The sequence below is a fragment of the Passer montanus genome, unplaced genomic scaffold (assembly GCF_014805655.1).
Source record: "Passer montanus isolate IOZ18808 unplaced genomic scaffold, ASM1480565v1 scaffold223, whole genome shotgun sequence".
NCBI lineage: Eukaryota > Metazoa > Chordata > Aves > Passeriformes > Passeridae > Passer > Passer montanus.
Window position 1 is genome coordinate 75,933 of NW_024366849.1, and position 18,039 is coordinate 93,971.

General features: G+C 52.2%; 2 protein-coding genes across 4 annotated transcripts in view; one reads left to right on the forward strand and one right to left on the reverse strand.

The window, feature by feature from the left end:
• Window positions 1-340: 340 nt before the first annotated feature.
• ANKRD16 (ankyrin repeat domain 16) lies at window positions 341-14,012 on the reverse strand. Of its 2 annotated transcripts, XM_039710125.1 has the most exons (8): window positions 13,676-14,012; window positions 12,602-12,822; window positions 8,472-8,514; window positions 7,512-7,620; window positions 5,916-6,077; window positions 3,399-3,477; window positions 1,862-2,044; window positions 341-567 (listed from the first exon to the last, which is right to left on the reverse strand). In XM_039710125.1, exons 1-8 carry the CDS (start codon window positions 13,804-13,806, stop codon window positions 560-562), a joined length of 936 nt encoding a protein of 311 aa, XP_039566059.1. In that variant the 5' UTR covers window positions 13,807-14,012; the 3' UTR covers window positions 341-559. The 2 variants fall into 2 exon arrangements, with proteins under 2 accessions (XP_039566059.1, XP_039566060.1); XM_039710126.1 differs by lacking the exon at window positions 5,916-6,077.
• Window positions 14,013-17,250: 3,238 nt separating this feature from the next.
• FBH1 (F-box DNA helicase 1) overlaps window positions 17,251-18,039 on the forward strand; it is a 31,428-nt gene continuing 30,639 nt past the window's right edge. The window contains exon 1 of one of the 2 annotated variants that reach the window (XM_039710086.1): window positions 17,251-17,275. The gene's annotated coding sequence lies outside the window, so the exon portion shown is untranslated. The remainder of the gene's footprint in view (window positions 17,276-18,039) is intronic. The other variant, XM_039710089.1, reaches the window with a different exon arrangement.

Genomic DNA, 18,039 nt, shown 5'->3' on the forward strand with positions numbered 1-18,039 from the left:
CCCGCCCACGTGTCTGCCAATCACAGCCCGACGCGCCGCGCCATTGGCTGTCGGGGGTGCCACTCAAGGGGCGGGAGCAGTGCGCGCGCGAGCGGCGCTGCCACCGTGGTGGGGGCGCGGCGCGCATGCGCAGTCCCACGGCCGCCCCGGCTGCGCAGGGGGAGCCTTTAAATGGGGGGGGTCCCTAAATTTGGGGGTTCTCCTCAATTTATGGGGTTCTTCAGTTTGGGGGGGTCCTTTACTTACTTGGGGGGGGGACTTCAGTTTAGGGGACACTCATTTAGGGGGTTCTTAATTTGGGCGAGTCCGCAGTTTGGGGGTTCCTCAGTTTAGGGTGGGCTACAAAAAGGATTCAAGAGGTTGATGCAGCTTCAAGAGTCTCTGTCCCACCCAAAGATGTCAAATGAAAATTAAATTGAAAATTAAACCAATTTAGTGGTCCCTGAAGAGCTGCAAAATCCATGATCCAGGTGGATCTTCTCCATGGGGATGTTCAGGAAATTCCCAGGAAAAGCCACGAGGATCCCTGGCAGTAGAATTTCCCTTGGATGGTTCTGGTTCAGGGAGCTGCACAGAAGAGGTGAAAGAAGAAAATAAATTTATAATGTGATAATTAGGGTGGGCAGGGACCTCATTCCACGATCCCAGGCTGCTCCAGCCTGGCCCTGGACACTTCCAGGGATGGAGCAGCCCCAACTTTTTTGGGAAATCTGTGCCAGGGCCTCCCCACCCTGCCAGGGAAGAGCCCAGGCCCATCACCTCCATTTTATTTTGAGATAATCCTGTTTAAAGCATTTCTCCCAAGTGCCAAGCTTGACTCCTCTGCTCGATTTTGGGTAAAAATCTTTGGTTTGTGGGGGGTTCTTTATTTGGGGACAGACCTAGGTTTGGGGGAGTTTTCAGTCTGGGGGGGGATCCCCCAGTTAGGGGGTCAGGGTTTCCTCATTTAGGGGAGGATCCTCTGTTTTGGGGGTTGGGATTTCCTCAATTTAGGGGTTTTTCCTCAATTTAGGGGAGGATCATCTGTTTTGAGGGTCGGGGTTTCCTCAATTTAGGTGTTTTTCCTCAATTTAGGGCAGGATCCTCTATTTGGGGGGTTGGGGTTTTATCAATTTAGGGTTTTTTCCTCAGTTTAGGGGTTTTTCCTCAATTTAGGGGAGGATCCTCTGTTTTGGGGGTCAGGGTTTCCTCAATTTAGGGGCTTTTCCTCAATTTAGGGGAGGATCCTCCATTTAGGGGGTTGGGGTTTCCTCAATTTAGGGGTTTTTCCTCGTTTTAGGGGAGAATCCTCTGTTTTGGGGGTCGGGGTTTCCTCAATTTAGGGGAGGATCCTCTATTTGGGGGTTGGGATTTCCTCAATTTACCGCAGGATCCTCTATTGGGGGGTTGGGATTTACTCAATTGAGGGGTTTTTCCTCGTTTTAGGGGAGAATCCTCTGTTTTGGGGGTCGGGGTTTCCTCAATTTAGGGGAGGATCCTCTATTTGGGGGTTGGGATTTCCTCAATTTACCGCAGGATCCTCTATTGGGGGGTTGGGATTTACTCAATTGAGGGGTTTTTCCTCGTTTTAGGGGAGAATCCTCTGTTTTGGGGGTCGGGGTTTCCTCAATTTAGGGGTTTTTCCTCGTTTTAGGGGAGAATCCTCTGTTTTGGGGGTCGGGGTTTCCTCAATTTAGGGGAGGATCCTCTCTTTGGGGGATTTCTTAATTTTTGGGAGCGCTCCTCTCCATTAGTGGGAAACACTAATGAGGGTTGTCTTTTAGGGGCAAATCCCCTATTTGTGGGATCCTTAATTTCAAGAGGCTCCTCACTTCGGGGATCTCAATCAGCCGTTTCCCTCAATCCAGGAAGGAATACCCACGTGGAGGAGCAGGTTCCTGTTGCTCACGTGCTGCCTGCTGCTCCCTGAAGACCTGGAGGACCTCAGGCCTGGTGGCCAGCTGCTGGGCCAGCGTCCCCGTGGCATCAGGAGCATCCTGGAGGCCAGCCTGGAGCAGGATGGCAGCGGCCGCCGCGCGCTGCCCGGCGCTGGCCACGTGCAGGGCTGGGGGACACAACAGCAGCTGGCCTCAGATCACCCTGGTTTCCAGGAAAACAGCATTCCCATGGAATAAACGGGTGAAAAATGAGTTTTGCCAGGGTGGGATTATGGAGGGGTTTGGGTTTTTGGGTTGGGAGGGGATTGCGGGGTTAAGTTTGGGATCGTTGAGTGTGATTTATTAGACCTAAGGAGGGAGTTTTTCACAGAAACAGTGGTCAAACACTGGAATCACCTGCCCAGGGAGGTGGTGGAGTCACCATCCCTGGATGTGTTTAAAAAAGACTGGATGTGGCACTTGGTGCCATGACCTAGTTGAGGAATAGGATAGCATGGGTTGGACTCGATGATCTTGAAGGTCTCTTCCAACCTAGAAATTCTGTGATTCTGTGATATTAAGGGTTAGCCAGTGCCACCCTCCTGCCATGGAAGGGACTCAGGGACACTCCACCATCCCAGGCTGCTCCAAGCCTGGTGCCCAGCCCGGCCTTGGGCACTGCCAGGGATCCAGGGGCACCCCCAGCTGCTCTGGGAATCCAGCCCAACCTCTCCCACCCTCACTGTAAAAAATCTCCCTTCCCTCTGATCCAAAGGAGGCATCCTGATCCCTCTGGATAATCCTGGTGTGGATGAGAAGCTTCCCAAGGACGCAGTGACCCCAACCCAGCCAAGGAGGAGCCACAGGAAAAACCATCCCGGGGTTGGATGAGCTCAGCAGAGCTGGGATTTAGTCACCGAGGGGGCGGAGGGAGAGATGGCACTGCTGAAACATGGATTTAACCAAACCCCAGGGCTGGGAAACCTGCCAGTTTTGGCAATGGCTGAATCAAATTTGTCTCTTTTTTTTTTAATTTTAATTTTTTTTTGGGAGATGCTGATGTAAGAGCTGCCTTTCCCACTGGGAATGCTGACTCTCTGGCATTGCTATAGCAACTCCATTTCCGTGCCAGCTCTCTGGTATTATTTGCTCATCAGCCATTTCCAGGCTGTTTGCTAAGGAATTGAGGCTGGAGAGCTCAATCCTTGTGTTTGTCCATCCAAACCTTCTTCCAACAGGATCATTCCAGCTAAATTTGAGGGGGAAGAGGCAGCAATGGAGCTCCTCAGGTGAAAAACCAGCAGGAAATTCCCAGTTTGGGTCTTTTCTTTCCCAGAAGGGAAAAGCTCCAGCAGAAATTCCAGCAAATTGGAAGCCAGGGAATGCAAAATGCCCAAAAAAACCCCTGGGATGATCCATCACACTGCTCCCAGAGCAAATGTATCCATGGATTTGGCATCTCCCTGCATGCTGAGGTTGGGATGTGCCAATGGAAGCTCTTGGTGTCACAAAAAGCTTGGAAAAGCAGCTTGGAATTCTCACCAGAACGGCCCTTCCCATCCTTGGCCTGGAGATCAGCACCGAGGGACAGCAGGGTGAGGATGGTGTGTCCATGTCCTTCCTGCAGAAGGTGGAGTTTGGGATCAGCTCTGGGCTTGGATCCATCCCCAACCTGGGACTGCCCAGACCTGCTCTGTCCTGGGCAGGGCTGGGGGCTCCAGGAGCTCCAGAGGGTCTGGGAGCAGATGGAACCAGGCTCAGCTGCCTTCAGAGCAGATCCATGAGGCAGCAATTGTCATCCCATGGGAATCGTGTCCATCCCATGGGAATTGGTCAGAAAGGAGCCACCAGGCACCTTCCTAAAATCCCAGCATGGTTTGGGTTGGAAAAAATCCTTAAAAATCATCAAATTCCAACCCCAGCCACGGGCAGGGACACCTCCCCTGTCCCAGGCTGCTCCAACCCTTCCTTGGGCACTGCAGGGATCAGGGGCAGCCCCAGCTGCTCTGGCAATTCCAGCCCAGCCAGCAATTCCTCATTCCCAAAATCCCATCCATGGCACTGGCAGCCATTCCCTGGCTCCTGTCCCTCCATCCCTTATCCCAGGGATCTCTCCTGGAGCCCCTGCAGGGCCTGAGGTCTCTCCAACTCTGAGTTTCCAATCCCTCCAATTCCCAGGGGATCTGGAGTTGATTTTTCCAGGGTTATTCCAGCTCCAGGAGCACAACCTGTTGCTGATCCAGGCTGTTGCTCACCTGCCTCCCTCAGGCACTGGTATTTCCCAAAGAATTCCTCCAGGATTTGTGATCCCCTGGGAGAAGACCCAGCTCCTTCCTCTGCCAGGAGCCAATTTCAAATTGCACAGGGAAAAACCCAGCACAGCCCCCACCTCCTTCCACCCTGCACAGGCTTTTCCAGAATTAAATCCTTTCTCCCTAAATAACACGCCTGATTTTGGAATTACATCCTCAATGCCATGAATTAGTCTTTGTCCTGCAGCCTGGGAATGGAAAGCTCTTGTTTTTATCCCCCCCACATCCTCTATTTTTCCCTGTTCCCATAGGATTCCACAGCATCTTCCCTGATCCCAAGGCTCCCATTTCCCTGCAAACCCAAATTCCATGGCAAAGACACCGAGCCAGGAACTGCTGCAGCTGCCACAGCCCCGGCAGCAAAGTGAATTTAAAAAATAATTTGATTTTCATGTGTTTATAAACGCAAAAGAATCAGAAAAGGGGGAGATAAAAACACAACCCACCAGGCAAACAAACGGTGCTGTAAATACCAAGTGACACTGAGGGAGGGAAGGGAGAGAACCCCATCCAGTCATTCCCAAATCAGCCAGGAGCTGGGATTTTCTCCAAGGCACATTATACTCCCCCCAGAGCCCTGCTGTTCAACGTACCCTTGGCAACCAGAAGGGCTTTGAACGTGGTTTCTGGGAGCAGGAGGCCAGGAAAATGGGAGAAAGGGCTCCTTTGTGGCATGGCTGGATGGTGCCAGCATTCCCAGGGAGTGGCACGGATGGGTTTGTAGGAGCAGAGCACTGGGATGAGGTTTAATTCCCACTACAAGGCTCAGAGTGCTGTTAAAATCCTGGGTTTAACATCCCTGGGTCTGAGCAGGGACATTCCTGTGCTGCCAGCTGGATGCCAGGAGGGATCCTGGTCAGCAGGGAAGCTTTGGGATCTGCTCTGCATTCCCAGGGAATGTTGCAGGACTCAGAGCTCTGCTCCCCACATGGTCTGGGAGGAGGAGAAAGCTCCAATGATTCTGGAATTCAAAACAACTCTGGTGTGAAGGACACAGATAAAATTCTGGGAGCTTCCCCCACCTTCCCAGCTCTCCTTTCCCACTTCTGCACGTGTTCTGTCCCTCCTCTGCAGGCAGCTGGACACAAACATGGAATTCCTGGGGTGGGAAGGACCTCAGAGCCCACCCAGTGCCACCCCTGCCATGGCAGGGACACCTCCCAGTGTCCCAAAGTGTCCAGCCTGGCCTTGGGCACTGCAGGGATCAGGGGCAGCCCCAGCTGCTCTGGCAATTCCAGCCCAGCCAGCAATTCCTCATGGCCAAGATCCCATCCATGGCTGCCCTCTGGTACTGGCAGCCATTCCCTGGCTCCTGTCCCTTGTCCCCAGTCCCTCTGCAGCTCTCCTGGAGCCCCTGCAGGCCTGGAATGTGCTGGAAGCTCTCCCTGCACCCTTCCCTTCTCCAGGGGAATATTCCCAGCTCTTCCAGGCTGGCTCCAGAGCAGAATCCTGGAGCAGCTCCATGGATTCCTCCAGCAGCTCCAGGTCCTGCTGCTGTTGGCTCCAGGGCTGGGATCTGGTGCTGCAGGTGGGATCTCACCAGAGCAGAGCAGAGGAGAATCCCACCCTCACCCTGCTGCCCACATTCCATTTGACGCCCAGAAAACAGGGAATGGGACTGGTCAGGAGCAGGTGGGCACAGGATGAGGCAGGAATGCAAATCCTCTGTGGTGGCAAACACCTGGCCCAGGCTGGTTCAGGTGCCTGGCACAGGCTGCCCCAGGGGAATTTGGGAGCAGGGACCAACCTTGGCTGCGTAGTGCAGGGCTGGCAGCCGCAGCGACGTCGCTCTGCCGTCGACATCCACGCCCAGCTCGGACACCAGGAACTGGATGGAGCCATCCTGGGCTGTCACAGCTGCCCTGTGCAGGGCCTGAGCACCCAGGGCATCCACGGCCGTGGGACAGGCCTGCAGGGAAGGAACACCATGGAAATGGCACTCACCCCAAATGAGATCAGCACCCTCTGGAGGCACTGGCACTGCCAGGAAACCTCCACGAGCTTTCCCACCTCTGCCACCCTCAGTGCCTGAAATGTGAGGTTAAAACCACAACAAATTTCCCATCCAGAAAACAGGATTTGCTTTTCCTTAGGAAATCCAGGATCTGACCAACACCTCTGGGAGAATCAGCCATGAGAGGGCCCCAACCAGCAATCAATCAATCAATCATCAGTAAATTATTGATTGCAGTGGTCTGGTTCCTGCTGTGCACAATGGGCTCTAATGGCATTCCCTGGAGGAAATCAGGGATTTTTGGGAGCCAGCACAGGAGCAGGAGCTGCCAGGAGAGAGGGAGGAGCTCTGGATAACTCAGGGATGGACATTTCCATGTTATCCACGGCCACTGGAGGCTCCACGCTGAGTCCGGGCATTCCAAGAGCTGCTTTTGGCTCTGCCACAGCAGCCCCAGGAGTGCTGGGAATGTCCTGTCCCCTCCTGCCACTGCTGCTGTCACTGTCCCACTCCAGCACCTCTGGGGACACGTTTGCCACAAAAGCTGGGGCTGTCCCTGGATCCCTGGCAGTGTCCAAGGCCAGTTTGGACAGGGCTTGGAATCACCTTGGATAATGGAAGCTGTCCCTGCCCATGGCAGGGGTGGAATGGGATGGTTTTAAGGTCCTCAAAACCCAAGGAAGGAGATGGTTTTTAAGGCCCTTCCAGGCCAAGGAATGAGATGGTTTTAAGGTCCTCAAAACCCAAGGAAGGAGATGGTTTTAAGCTCCTTCCAAGCCAAGGAAGGAGATGGTTTTAAGCTCCTTCCAACCCAAGGAAGGAGATGATTTTTAAGGTCCTTCCAAGCCAAGGAAGGAGATGATTTTTAAGGTCCTTCCAACCCAAGGAAGGAGATGGTTTTAAGGTCCTCAAAACCCAAGGAATGAGATGGTTTTAAGGTCCTTCCAACCCAAGGAAGGAGATGGTTTTAAGGTCCTCAAAACCCAAGGAACGAGATGGTTTTAAGGTCCTCAAAACCCAAGGAACGAGATGATTTTTAAGGTCCTTCCAACCCAAGGAAGGAGATGGTTTTAAGGACCTTCCAACCCAAGGAATGAGATGATTTTTAAGGTCCTTCCAACCCAAGGAAGGAGATGGTTTTAAGGTCCTTCCAACCCAAGGAAGGAGATGGTTTTAAGGTCCAACCCAAACCATTCCATGATGCCTGCCCACCTCACTCAGCCAAATCCTTCTCTCCTCCAGGGGGAATTTGCCTTTTTACACAATTTCTCTCTTTACAGTTTGGGAACTCGCTTCCTTACGCTCCAGCCACGATGAACAGGTGGCTCACCTGTCCTGGCAGCCCTGGCTCAGCTGCTGGAGCAGGCAGTGAGGAATTCTGGCACCCACCTGGTGTTTCTCCAGGAGCAGCCGGGCGATGCCCACGTGCCCGTTCTGGAGAGCATCCATGAAGGGAGTGACCCCACAGCTGTCCCTGCTGTCAGGTTTGTACTGGCACCTGGAAATGAGAGAGAAAAAACACAACAGAGCTGTGGGCAACTCCAAAATCCTTATGGAAGGAGACTCTCAGCAGCTGGGATTGAAAATGGAATATATAAAGCTCGTCCACAGACCATGGATAAACCTGTCCTGGTGTTTTAGGGCCTGGGGAATGATTTGTGGGGTTTTTTTTGGATCAGAGATCTGGTTCAGCTCGTTTGGGCTCTACAGATAATTTTTAATTCCCTTTTTCCTGACCAGAGGGTTTCCAGAAGGGACAAGGTGTGCACTGGAAGCAGGGAATAATCTGATTTTCATGGAATGATGTACAAAATCAAGAGCCCACCAACCTCATTCAGGTTGAACTCCAGTGAAATGAGAGAAAACTGAATTAAAGCCTGGCTTAGATCTCAGAGCTGTTTATGCTGGGCCAAACATGGACAGGTTGGGATGAGCTGTGATTCCCAGGGAATCAGCTCCAGCTCTGGGGAGGGAAGGGAGAACAGAGAAAGGGAACAGAGCTGATTTAAAGCCACTTCCCAGCAATTTCCTGGGAAAACAAGGATAAGCCCAGCCTAGAGAAGCTGCTTTGGCTGTTGTCACACTGGGAATGAATCAGCAGGGAAAACAAAGCCAGGGCTGAGTTACATAACTGGGATTTGTGTCACAACCAAGAGGGAGCCCACCCCCAGGGAATCCTTGTCTCTCTCCCAGCTGGGAAAAACCTGGAGCAGGAGGAGCCAGCCTCGGGAGGGAGGGCAGGGCAGCTGGGCTGTGCTTCCCCAGTGGAGCAGCACAAGCATCCTCTGTGTCCAAATGCTGGCAGGGAATGGGAGCTGGGGGAGAAAAAGCTGGAAGGAGCCTGCTTACCGTTCCAGGAGCAGCTCCACAACCTGGGAACAGCCGTGCATTGCTGGGAAAAAACCAGGAAAAACATGGATTGGTTGTGGGTTTGTGGCATTGTGCTCCTACAGTGAGGCATGCTCGGGTTGATGATGCTTTTGGGATGAGGGAAGGGCTCCAAGGGGCTTTATTCCCATCAATTTTTTGGTGGGATTAAAAAAAATAAATATAGGCTTCCCTTCCTCTGATTCCATTGGGAAATGTGAGGTGGAGCAGGGAAATGGGCTGGCTCCATCTGCCACAGGATTCAGCTGGAACAAAGAGGGTTTCTCCCAATTATTTGTTCATTCCTGAATTGGGATCAGGGAGAAGCAAAAGGAACCCAGAGCAGGCAGCTGGGGAAATGCTGGATAACATTCCCAGCCCTCCTCAGCCACTCCCATCTCATCATCCTCACCCATCTCAGAGGGAAAACAACAACAGAGGGGGAGGGTGTGAACCCGAGGCACTGAAATATTCCAGTTTTTTCTGGATTTTTTAAACATTTCACTTCACACTGCTTTGATCCAGATTTTTTTTAATTTTTTTTTTTTCCCTGCAGGTCATTTTGCAAAACAAATGGAACATATTCAAGTGAAAAACAGTATCAAACCAAGGCTGGAGCTGCTCCATCAGGTGGTGGAAAAAGGGCTCCTGGGAAATGTCTGCTCCCAGGGGCAACTTTCAGCTGCAATCCCAGTGAGGGATTCCCAGATTTTGGCTCTTTGCTCCTGCTCCTCGCCTGTTCTTCACCTGAGCTGATGGAAAACCCAAATCACGGGAAGAAAAATCCCTCACAATTCCATCTTTTATCAGGAACAGAGACTCAGGACAGCTGGGATCCACTGCTGCATTCCACATCCTCTAATTACCTCTTCCCAGCTTTCCTCCCTCGGGATAGAAGAAGCAACAAAGCTGAAGGAATCAACCCTTATTAATACAAAAAATAATTGCAGGAGGGAGAAAATGACCCTTCAGGAAGGCAGCTGGCCTGGTCACGGGTCAATGTGCTCAAACCCACACCCCTGGGATGGAAATCCATGGAAACCCAGGGAAAAGGCAGTTGGTCCTGCCATGATTTCCCCTGGCAGCTCCAACACCATCTCCAGCCCCCCACCCCTGCTCCTGCCTTGGGAACTGGGAATATCCCCTGGGATAAGTGTGGGGAAGCCAGGGAGCAGCAGTTTGGGATCAAATTGCACTGGGGGGTTAAGACCTAATTCCATAATTTCCTAATTCCAGCCCTTCCCAATTCCCAGTCACTCCCACTCCAGCTGCTGCTCCAGGGTCAGGAAATTCCAGGAATCCACCCAAATTGTGGATTGGTGGCTCTGCCAAAGAAAACACAGGTGGAGACACCTCCAGGAAGCAGAATCCAAGTGCTGGATCCCAATTGTATTCCCATATCCCAAGGCGGGGAGATGACTTTGGCCCAAGGTCAGAATTCCCCCTTTCCCACAGGATAATCCCAAATCCCAGAGCTCACCCTGCTCCTCACACTGTCCCATCCCCTCAGCCTCCAAATCCCAACCCAACATCCACCTCCTGCAGGGAGAGGAGCTGCCAGCTCCATGGAAACAACACCTGGAATTGGGCAGGGATGGGAGAACATAAAAAAAAAATGGGATCAGCCACTTCAGGCAACCTGCTGTGATCCCAACAACTCATTCCCTGTTTTTTTCATTCCCAGGTCAAGCACAAGGACTCAGTGGTGCCCCAGGGCTGGAATTGTCACTGCTGATGAGCCAGGAGTGACAGAGCAAGGGCTGGGGAAGCCACGGGAGTGACAGCACAGCAGGGGCTCCTCCCAACACCTCGGGATTTTCCAGGCAGTCAATCCCAATTAAATCCTTTGGGAAAGGAGTTTGGGTAGCCAGGGCTCATCTCTGCTGCTGAGACCTGGAATGCACAGCCTGATTCCCACTCTGGATGTGGGCTGAGCCCTCTTGTGCTTCCCAACAATCCTGAGGATGGCTGGGATTCCTAAAGCTGCCCATTCTCTTTAAATATCCCTTAAAAGCAAGGAAAAGGGCAGGGAAAGGGAATTGGATATGGTGGGCTCCTGTGTATTCCCAGCAGGGATTGTCCTCCCCTCCTCGGAAAGGACTCCTGGAATTCTCACCATGGCATGAGAGCAAGGGGACTCCAAAATTTGGAGTTTATTAGGAATCATGGAGTCATTTTGGTTGGGAAAGTGCTTGAGCACAACCATTCCCAGCACTAACAAAGCCACCACTGGCACTGTCCCCAAGTGCCACATCCACGTGGATTTTAAATCCCTCCAGGAATGGGGACTGCCCTGAGCAGCTCATCCCAATGCTTACAAGCTTTTCCAGGAAGGAATTTTCCCAATATCCCACCTGAACCTCCCCAGGTCAACTTGAGGCTGTGATGAAGAAATCCATCCCCAGGCAGATCCCAAAAAGTCCCCCTCAGCAGCTCTGCTGCTTTCAGGAATTGCAAATGCCGGGATGTGTTTGGAGCTGGGGAGGTTTTCCAGGAGCAGTTCCCAGCTTTTCACACCAGGAAGGAAAATCATATCCATATCCCAAGGGAGCTAAGATCCATCTGTGCCAGGGAGAGATGAACTTGATCCAAGGATCCCAAGAATTCGAAAAGATCAGTTTGTGGATTTCTTGAGGGAAAAAAATCCCATTTCTCTGGAAGTAAGCACCTAGTTCTACTTCTCCTGAGGGAAAACCTAATTCCTACTTATCCAAATCTCCCAAACCAACCACAATATCTCCCCAAAATCCCCATTTTTTGGCCCCTTTCCCCTCAGGCCTGGCTCCATGGCAGAGCAGGAGAGGCCATGGCAGCTCCTGAGGCTGGCCCAGGAGGGAAACCTGGATGTGCTGTGGGATTTGTGGATTTCCTGAGGGAAAAATTCCCATTTTTCTGGAAGTAAGCACCTGGTTCTGCTCCTCCTGAGGGAAAACCTAAGGATTCTTGATTTTCCTGAGGGAAAAATTCCCATTTTTCTGGAAGTAGGCAGCAGGCTCTGCTTCTCCTGAAGGAAAAACTCATTCCTACTTATCCCAATCTCCCAAACCAACCACAATATCCCCCCAAAATCCTGAATTTTTGGCCCCTTTCCCCTCAGGCCTGACTCCATGGCAGAGCAGGAGAGCCTGTGGCACCTACTAAGGCCGGTCCAGGAGGAAACCTGGATGTGCTGTGGGATTAGTGGATTTCCTGAGGGAAAAATTCCTGTTTTTTTTCTGGACGTAAGCACCTGGCTCTGCTTCTCCTGAGGGAAAACCTAAGGATTCGTGGATTTCCTGAGGGAAAAATTCCCATTTTTCTGGCAGTAGGCAGCAGGCTCTGCTTCTCCTGAGGGAAAAACTCATTCCTGCTTATCCCAATCTCCCAAACCAATCACACTATCCCCCAAAATCCCCAATGTTTTGCCTCCTTCCCCTCAGGCCTGGCTCTGTGGCAGAGCAGGAGAGGCCGTGGCAGCCTCTGAGGCCAGTCCAGGAGGGAAACCTGGATGTGCTGTGGGATTTGTGGATTTCCTGAGGGAAAAGTTCACATTTTTCTGGAAGTAGACAGCAGCCTCTGCTTCTCCTGAGAGAAAACCTAAGGATTTGTGGATTTCCTGAGGGAAAAATTCACATTTTTCTGGAAGTAGGCACCAGGTTCTGCTTCTCCTGAGGGAAAACCTCTTTCTTGCTTATCCCAACACCCCAAATCAACCAGGACATCCCCCCAAAATCCCAATTTTTGGGTCTCTTTCCCCTCAGGCCCGGCTCCATGGCAGAGCAGGAGAGGCCATGGCAGCTCCTGAGGCCGGCCCAGGAGGGAAACCTGGATGTGCTGTGGGATTTGTGGATTTCCTGAGGGGAAAATTCCCATTTTTCTGGAAGTAGACAGCAGCCTCTGCTTCTCCTGAGGGAAGACCTCATTCCTGCTTATCCCAATATCCCAATTCGACCAGGACATCCCACAAAATCCTGATTTTTTGCCTCTTTCCCCTCAATCCTGGCTCCATGACAGAGCAGGAGAGCTCATGGCAGCTCCTGAGGCTGGTCCAGGAGGGAAACCTGGATCTCCTAGGGGATTTCCTGAGGCTGGATGAGATTCCAGAGGTTTCCCTGGCTCCCTCCCTGCTGTACCTGCTGTGTGCAGAGGAGTTCTCCCCGTGGTGCTCTCCGTGTCCCAGCAGCTTGGGGACACATCCAGGAGGTACTGGAGCACCTCGGGATGCCCTTCCCTGCTGGCAATGTGGAAGCAATTCCAGCCATCCTTGTTCCTCAGCAACGGGTTGGCTCCGTGCTCCACCAGAGTTTTGATCACTCCCAAGTTTTTCCTGGTGCAAGCCATCATCAGGGGAGTCCTGGAAGGAGATCCAGGGAAATAAAATAACCTGGGATGACAAATGTGATTCAGGTGCTTTGCCTGAGGAGCCAGGAGATTTTACAGCACTGTTGTTCCAGGCTGGGAATACTCCAGCTCCTTTTCCATGCAGTCCCTCAGAGCATTCTGTGTTTTTAAGGCAAATTTGACTTTTTCCAAAGGTTTGGATATGCCTTAGGAAGCGCAGAGCTCCCTGGTGTTAATCCATGGGTGGAAGAGCACGGCCACACAAATCCAGGCTCATGGAATGTTGGCCTCAGCTCCAGGCTGGCACAGCCTCAATTCCCACTCTGGAATGCTGCCTTTGGGCTTGTGGCAGTTCAGCTGCAAAGGACCTTCCCAGGCCTTCAGCTGGGAGCTGAGGGGAATCCTTGCTTTCCTTTTCCAGAAATCCCCATCCCTAAGGGAAGAGTGGAGCAGTAATTTACAGCTTTTTGGAGAAACGGGGGCAAAGCAGGGATAAGGCTGGAATTTCTCCCAAAAATCCAAATGGATCCACAGTGTGGGCAGCCGGGGAAGGGAATTCTGCCCCTCTGCTCCACTCAGGTGATCCCACATGGAGTCCAGCTCTGGGATCCCAATGCAAGGACCTGGAGCTGCTGGAGCAAATCCAGAGGAATCCATGGAGCTGCTCCAGGAGCAGCTGGGGCTGCCCCTGCATCCCTGGAATGTCCAAGCTGGATTCTGGGGCTGGACCAGCCTGGGATAGGGAAAGGTACCCCAGGTGGCCCTGGATGATCCCTAAGCTCCTTCCTATCCATCCCACGATCCCAAACTGCCTCTGGCAGCCACATTCCCACCTTCCCCACCCAATCCCAAATCCCAGCACCTACCAGTCAGCCTTTTTCAAGCAGTCCACGCTCGCCCCTCTCTCCAGGAGGAAGGACACACATTCCTGGTGTCCCATGGAAGCAGCCTCATGGAGGGGTCTCTTGTAGTCCCCATTGGTCACTTCCATGTCCATCCCAATCTCCAGGACCAGGAATTCCAGCACATCCCGGTGTCCCAAGCGAGCTGCGTGGTGCAGCAGGGAATCTCCCAAACGTCCCCAGCGCCAGCTGGGAGCCTCTGGAATCTCATCCAGCCTCAGCTCATCCCGTAGGAGAGCCAGGTTTCCCTCCTGGACCAGCCTCAGGAGTCACCACAGCCTCTCCTGCTCCATCATGGAGCTGGGCCTGAGGGGAAAGAAGCCCAAAAATGGGGATCTTGGGAGACATTGTGGTTGATTTGGGGTGTTGGGATAAGCAGGAAAGAGGTTTTCCCTCAGGAGAAGCAGAGGCTGCGTTGGGGGGATATCCTCGTTGATTTGGGGGTTGGGATAAGCAGGAATGAGGTTTTCCATCAGGAAAAGCAGAGCCAGGTGCTTACTTCCAGAAAAATGGGAACTTCTCCCTCAGGAAATCCACACATCCTTAGGTTTTCCCTCAGGAGAAGCAGAGCCTAGTGTCTACCTCCAGAAAAATGGGAATTTTTCCCTCACAAAATCCACAAATCCCACAGCACATCCAGGTTTCCCTCCTGGGCCAGTCTCAGGAGCTGCCACGGCCTCTCTTGCTCTGCCATGGAGCCGGGCCTGAGGGGAGAGAGGTAAAAAATTGGGGATTTTTGGGGGATAGTGTGGTTGGTTTGGGGGTTGGGATAAGGAAGAATAAGGTTTGCCCTCAGGAGAAGCAGAACCTGGTGCCTACTTCCAGAAAAATGGGAACTTTTCCCTCAGGAAATCCACAAATCCCACAGCACATCCAGGTTTCCCTCCTGGACCAGCCTCAGGAGCTGCCTTGGTCTCTCCTGCTCTGCCATGGAGCCGGGCCTGAGGGGAAAGAGGTAAAAAATCAGGATTTTATGGGATGTCCTGGTTGATTTGGGGGTTGGGATAAGCAGGAATGAGGTTTTCCATCAGGAAAACCAGAACCAGGTGCTTACTTCCAGAAAAATGGGAACTTCTCCCTCAGGAAATCCACACATCCTTAGGTTTTCCCTCAGGAGAAGCAGAGCCTAGTGTCTACCTCCAGAAAAATGGGAATTTTTCCCTCAGGAAATCCAACAATCCTTAGGTTTTCCCTCAGAAGAAGCAGAGCCTGGTGTCTACTTCCAGAAAAAAGAGAATTTTTCCCTCAGGAAATCCACAAACCCCATAGCACATCCAGGTTTCCCTCCTGGGCCAGTCTCAGGAGCTGCCACGGCCTCTCTTGCTCTGCCATGGAGCCGGGCCTGAGGGGAGAGAGGTAAAAAATTGGGGATTTTTGGGGGATAGTGTGGTTGGTTTGGGGGTTGGGATAAGGAAGAATAAGGTTTGCCCTCAGGAGAAGCAGAACCTGGTGCCTACTTCCAGAAAAATGGGAACTTTTCCCTCAGGAAATCCACAAATCCCACAGCACATCCAGGTCTCCCTCCTGGACCAACCTCGGGAGTCACCACAGGCTCTCCTGCTCTGCCATGGAACCGGGCCTGAGGGGAAAGAGACCCAAAAATTGGGATTTTGGGGGGATGTCCTGGTTGGTTTGGGGTGTTGGGATAAGCAGGAATGAGGTTTTCCCTCAGGAGAAGCAGAACCTGGTGCCTACTTCCAGAAAAATGGGAACTTTTCCCTCAGGAAATCCACAAATCCTTAGGTTTTCTCTCAGGAGAAGCAGAACCAGGTGCTTACTTCCAGAAAAAATGTGAATTTTTCCCTCAGGAAGTCCACAAATCCCACAGCACATCCAGGTTTCCCTCCTGGACCAGCCTCAGGAGCTGCCATGGCCTCTCCTGCTCTGCCATGGAGCCGGGCCTGAGGGGAAAGAGGTAAAAAAAATCAAGATTTTGGGGGGTATCTTGGTTGGTTTGGGCCATTGGGATAGGTGGGAATGAGGTTTTCCCTCAGGAGAAGCAGAGCCTGGTGTCTACTGCCAGAAAAATGGGAAATTTTCCCTCAGGAAATCCCCAGATCAGCCTCTCTCTCAGGATGGGCAGAAATTGCCTTCTCCCTCTGGATAATTAAAAATTGTCCTTCAGAAAACCGGGATCTGGCCCCTCCTTCAGGGAAAGTGGGAATTTTCCTCTCCCTCTGAAATCCAGGAAGCAGTCACCCCTCAGTAAAAGCAGAATTTCCATTTTTTCCTTGGGAAAAATTAGGATCTGATCTCTCCCTCCAGAAAACAGGATTTTCTTTTCCTTAGGAAATCCAGGTACCCCTCAGTAAAAGCAGAAATTCCATTTTTTCCTTGGGAAAATTAGGGTCTGATCTCCCTCCAGAAAACAGGATTTTCTTTTCCTTAGGAAATCCAGGATCTGACCTTTCCCATAGAAAGTCCCTTTTCCCTCAGGAAAACCAGAAGCTTCATTTTTCCATTGGGATGCCCAGGAACCAAATGCTCCCTCTGGAAAAGCAGAAATTCATTTTTCCCTCTGGAAAACCACAAATCAGCCTTTCCCTCAGGTAAACAGGAAAGCTGCATCTCCTTTAGGCAAAAAGAAATTCCTTTTTTTTTCTTTAGGAAAATCAGAAACCAGAGTCTCCCTCAGCAAATCTTGAAATTCCCTTTTTCCTCAGGGAAAAATGAGCAATTTCTTTTTACTCAAGAAAACCAGGACTCCACCTCTTCCTCCAGAAAACCTGAAATTCCCTCTTCCTTTAGGAAAACCAGGAACTTCCTTTTTCCTTGAGAAAACAAGGAATTAGCCACTCCATCAGGAAAAACAGAACTTTGCTTTTTCATATGGAGAATCAGGAATGGGTTTGTCCTTCAAGAAAACCAGGAATTTCAATTTTCCCTCAGGAAAATTAGACACCAGCCTCTCCCCCTGATAACACAGAAATTTCCATTCTCTCTGGGAAAACTCGAAAATTCCTGTCCCTCTTAGGAAAGCCGGAAACCGGCTGGAAATACATAATTTTCTTTTTCAGTGAGGAAAACCTGAAATCCCCTTTTTCCTCTGAAAAACGAGTCATTTCTTTTTCCCTGTGGACAGTCAGACACCGACCCCTCCTCCAGGAAAAGCAGCAATTCCCTTTTCCCTCCCAAACGAACGGGAAATTCGCTTTTTCCTCAAGGAAAAAAAAATAAAATTCCTCCTTGCCTCAGGAAAAAAACCCCAAAATTCCTTTTTCCTCAGGAAAAAAAGGGAAATTCCCGTTTCCTTCGGGGCTCCCGGGAAGGGGCTCTCCCCCAGTCTGGGATCCCCCCCCATTCCCTCCCCAGCCCATCCCAGGCCGCGCAATTCCCGCGGGAAAATTCCCGGCTTTTTCCCAACCCACCCGCGCGCCGCGGAGCGCTCGTGACGTCACGCGCGGAGGCACTGACGTCACCGCCAAGGGGAGAAGTAAATAAACCCCGCCCAACCCGGAAGCGCCGCGCCATTGGACAGCGCTGGGCGCTGCTCCGGGTTCTGATTGGACAGCGGGGAGGGGGCGGGGCCGGCGGAGCGCGCGGTGCCGGGAGCGCCGGGAGCCGGTGAGGCCGGGGGGAGAGGGCGCGACCATTAATGGGCAGCGTGGGGGGGGGGCCGGGAGGGGGTTCCCTTGGAAATGGGGTTCCTTTGGGAATGTGGGGGCCCTTGGGAATGAGGGGATCCCTGGAAATGAGGGATTGGCACTGAGAGCACCCTTGGCAAAGGCGGGGGAGTGATATTCAAAGGGCATTTGGCACGGCGGGGGACCTTTGGCTGTGAGGGGAGCTTGGGAATGGAGGCTGCTGTGGCATTGGGGGCGCCATTGGGAATGGGGGAATCCTTGGGATTGGGGGGTTTGGGATTGAGGGCACCCTCGGGAATGAGGGGGGATTTGGTATGAAAGGGGTGTTTGGCACTGCGGGGAGCTTGGGCATTGAGGGGACCTTGGGAATGGCGGCTCCTTCGGCCTGAGGGGACCCTTGGAAAATGGGGAATCCTTGGAACTGAGGGATTGGAAATGAGGCGTCACAGGATGGGGGAGTGACCAGGGGGGCTCTTGGCGGAGAAGGGGTTAAAAGGGAATTCCTTGGGAATGAGGGAATCCTTGGAGCTGGGGCATTGGCACTGAGGGGGCTTTGAAGGTGCCTTGGGAATTGAGGGAATCCTTGGGAATTGGGGGAATCCTTTTGATTTGAGGGAATCCTTTGGTATGAGGGGACCCTTGGGAATGGAGGAATCCTTCAATCCCGGGATTTGAGGGGACCCTTGGGAATGGGGGAATCCTTGGGATTTGAGGAGACCCATGGAAATGAGGGAATCCTTGGGA

Excerpts from the sequence above, each read along its gene's own strand:
- ANKRD16 (XM_039710125.1), bottom strand. The coding sequence starts at position 13,806 with ATGGACATGGAAGTGACCAATGGGGACTACAAGAGACCCCTCCATGAG. Across the intron at positions 8,515-12,601 it reads AACTCCTCTGCACACAGCAG|CAATGCACGGCTGTTCCCAG; the intron begins GTACAGCAGGGA and ends GTTTTTTCCCAG. Across the intron at positions 7,621-8,471 it reads GTGGAGCTGCTCCTGGAACG|GTGCCAGTACAAACCTGACA; the intron begins GTAAGCAGGCTC and ends TCTCATTTCCAG.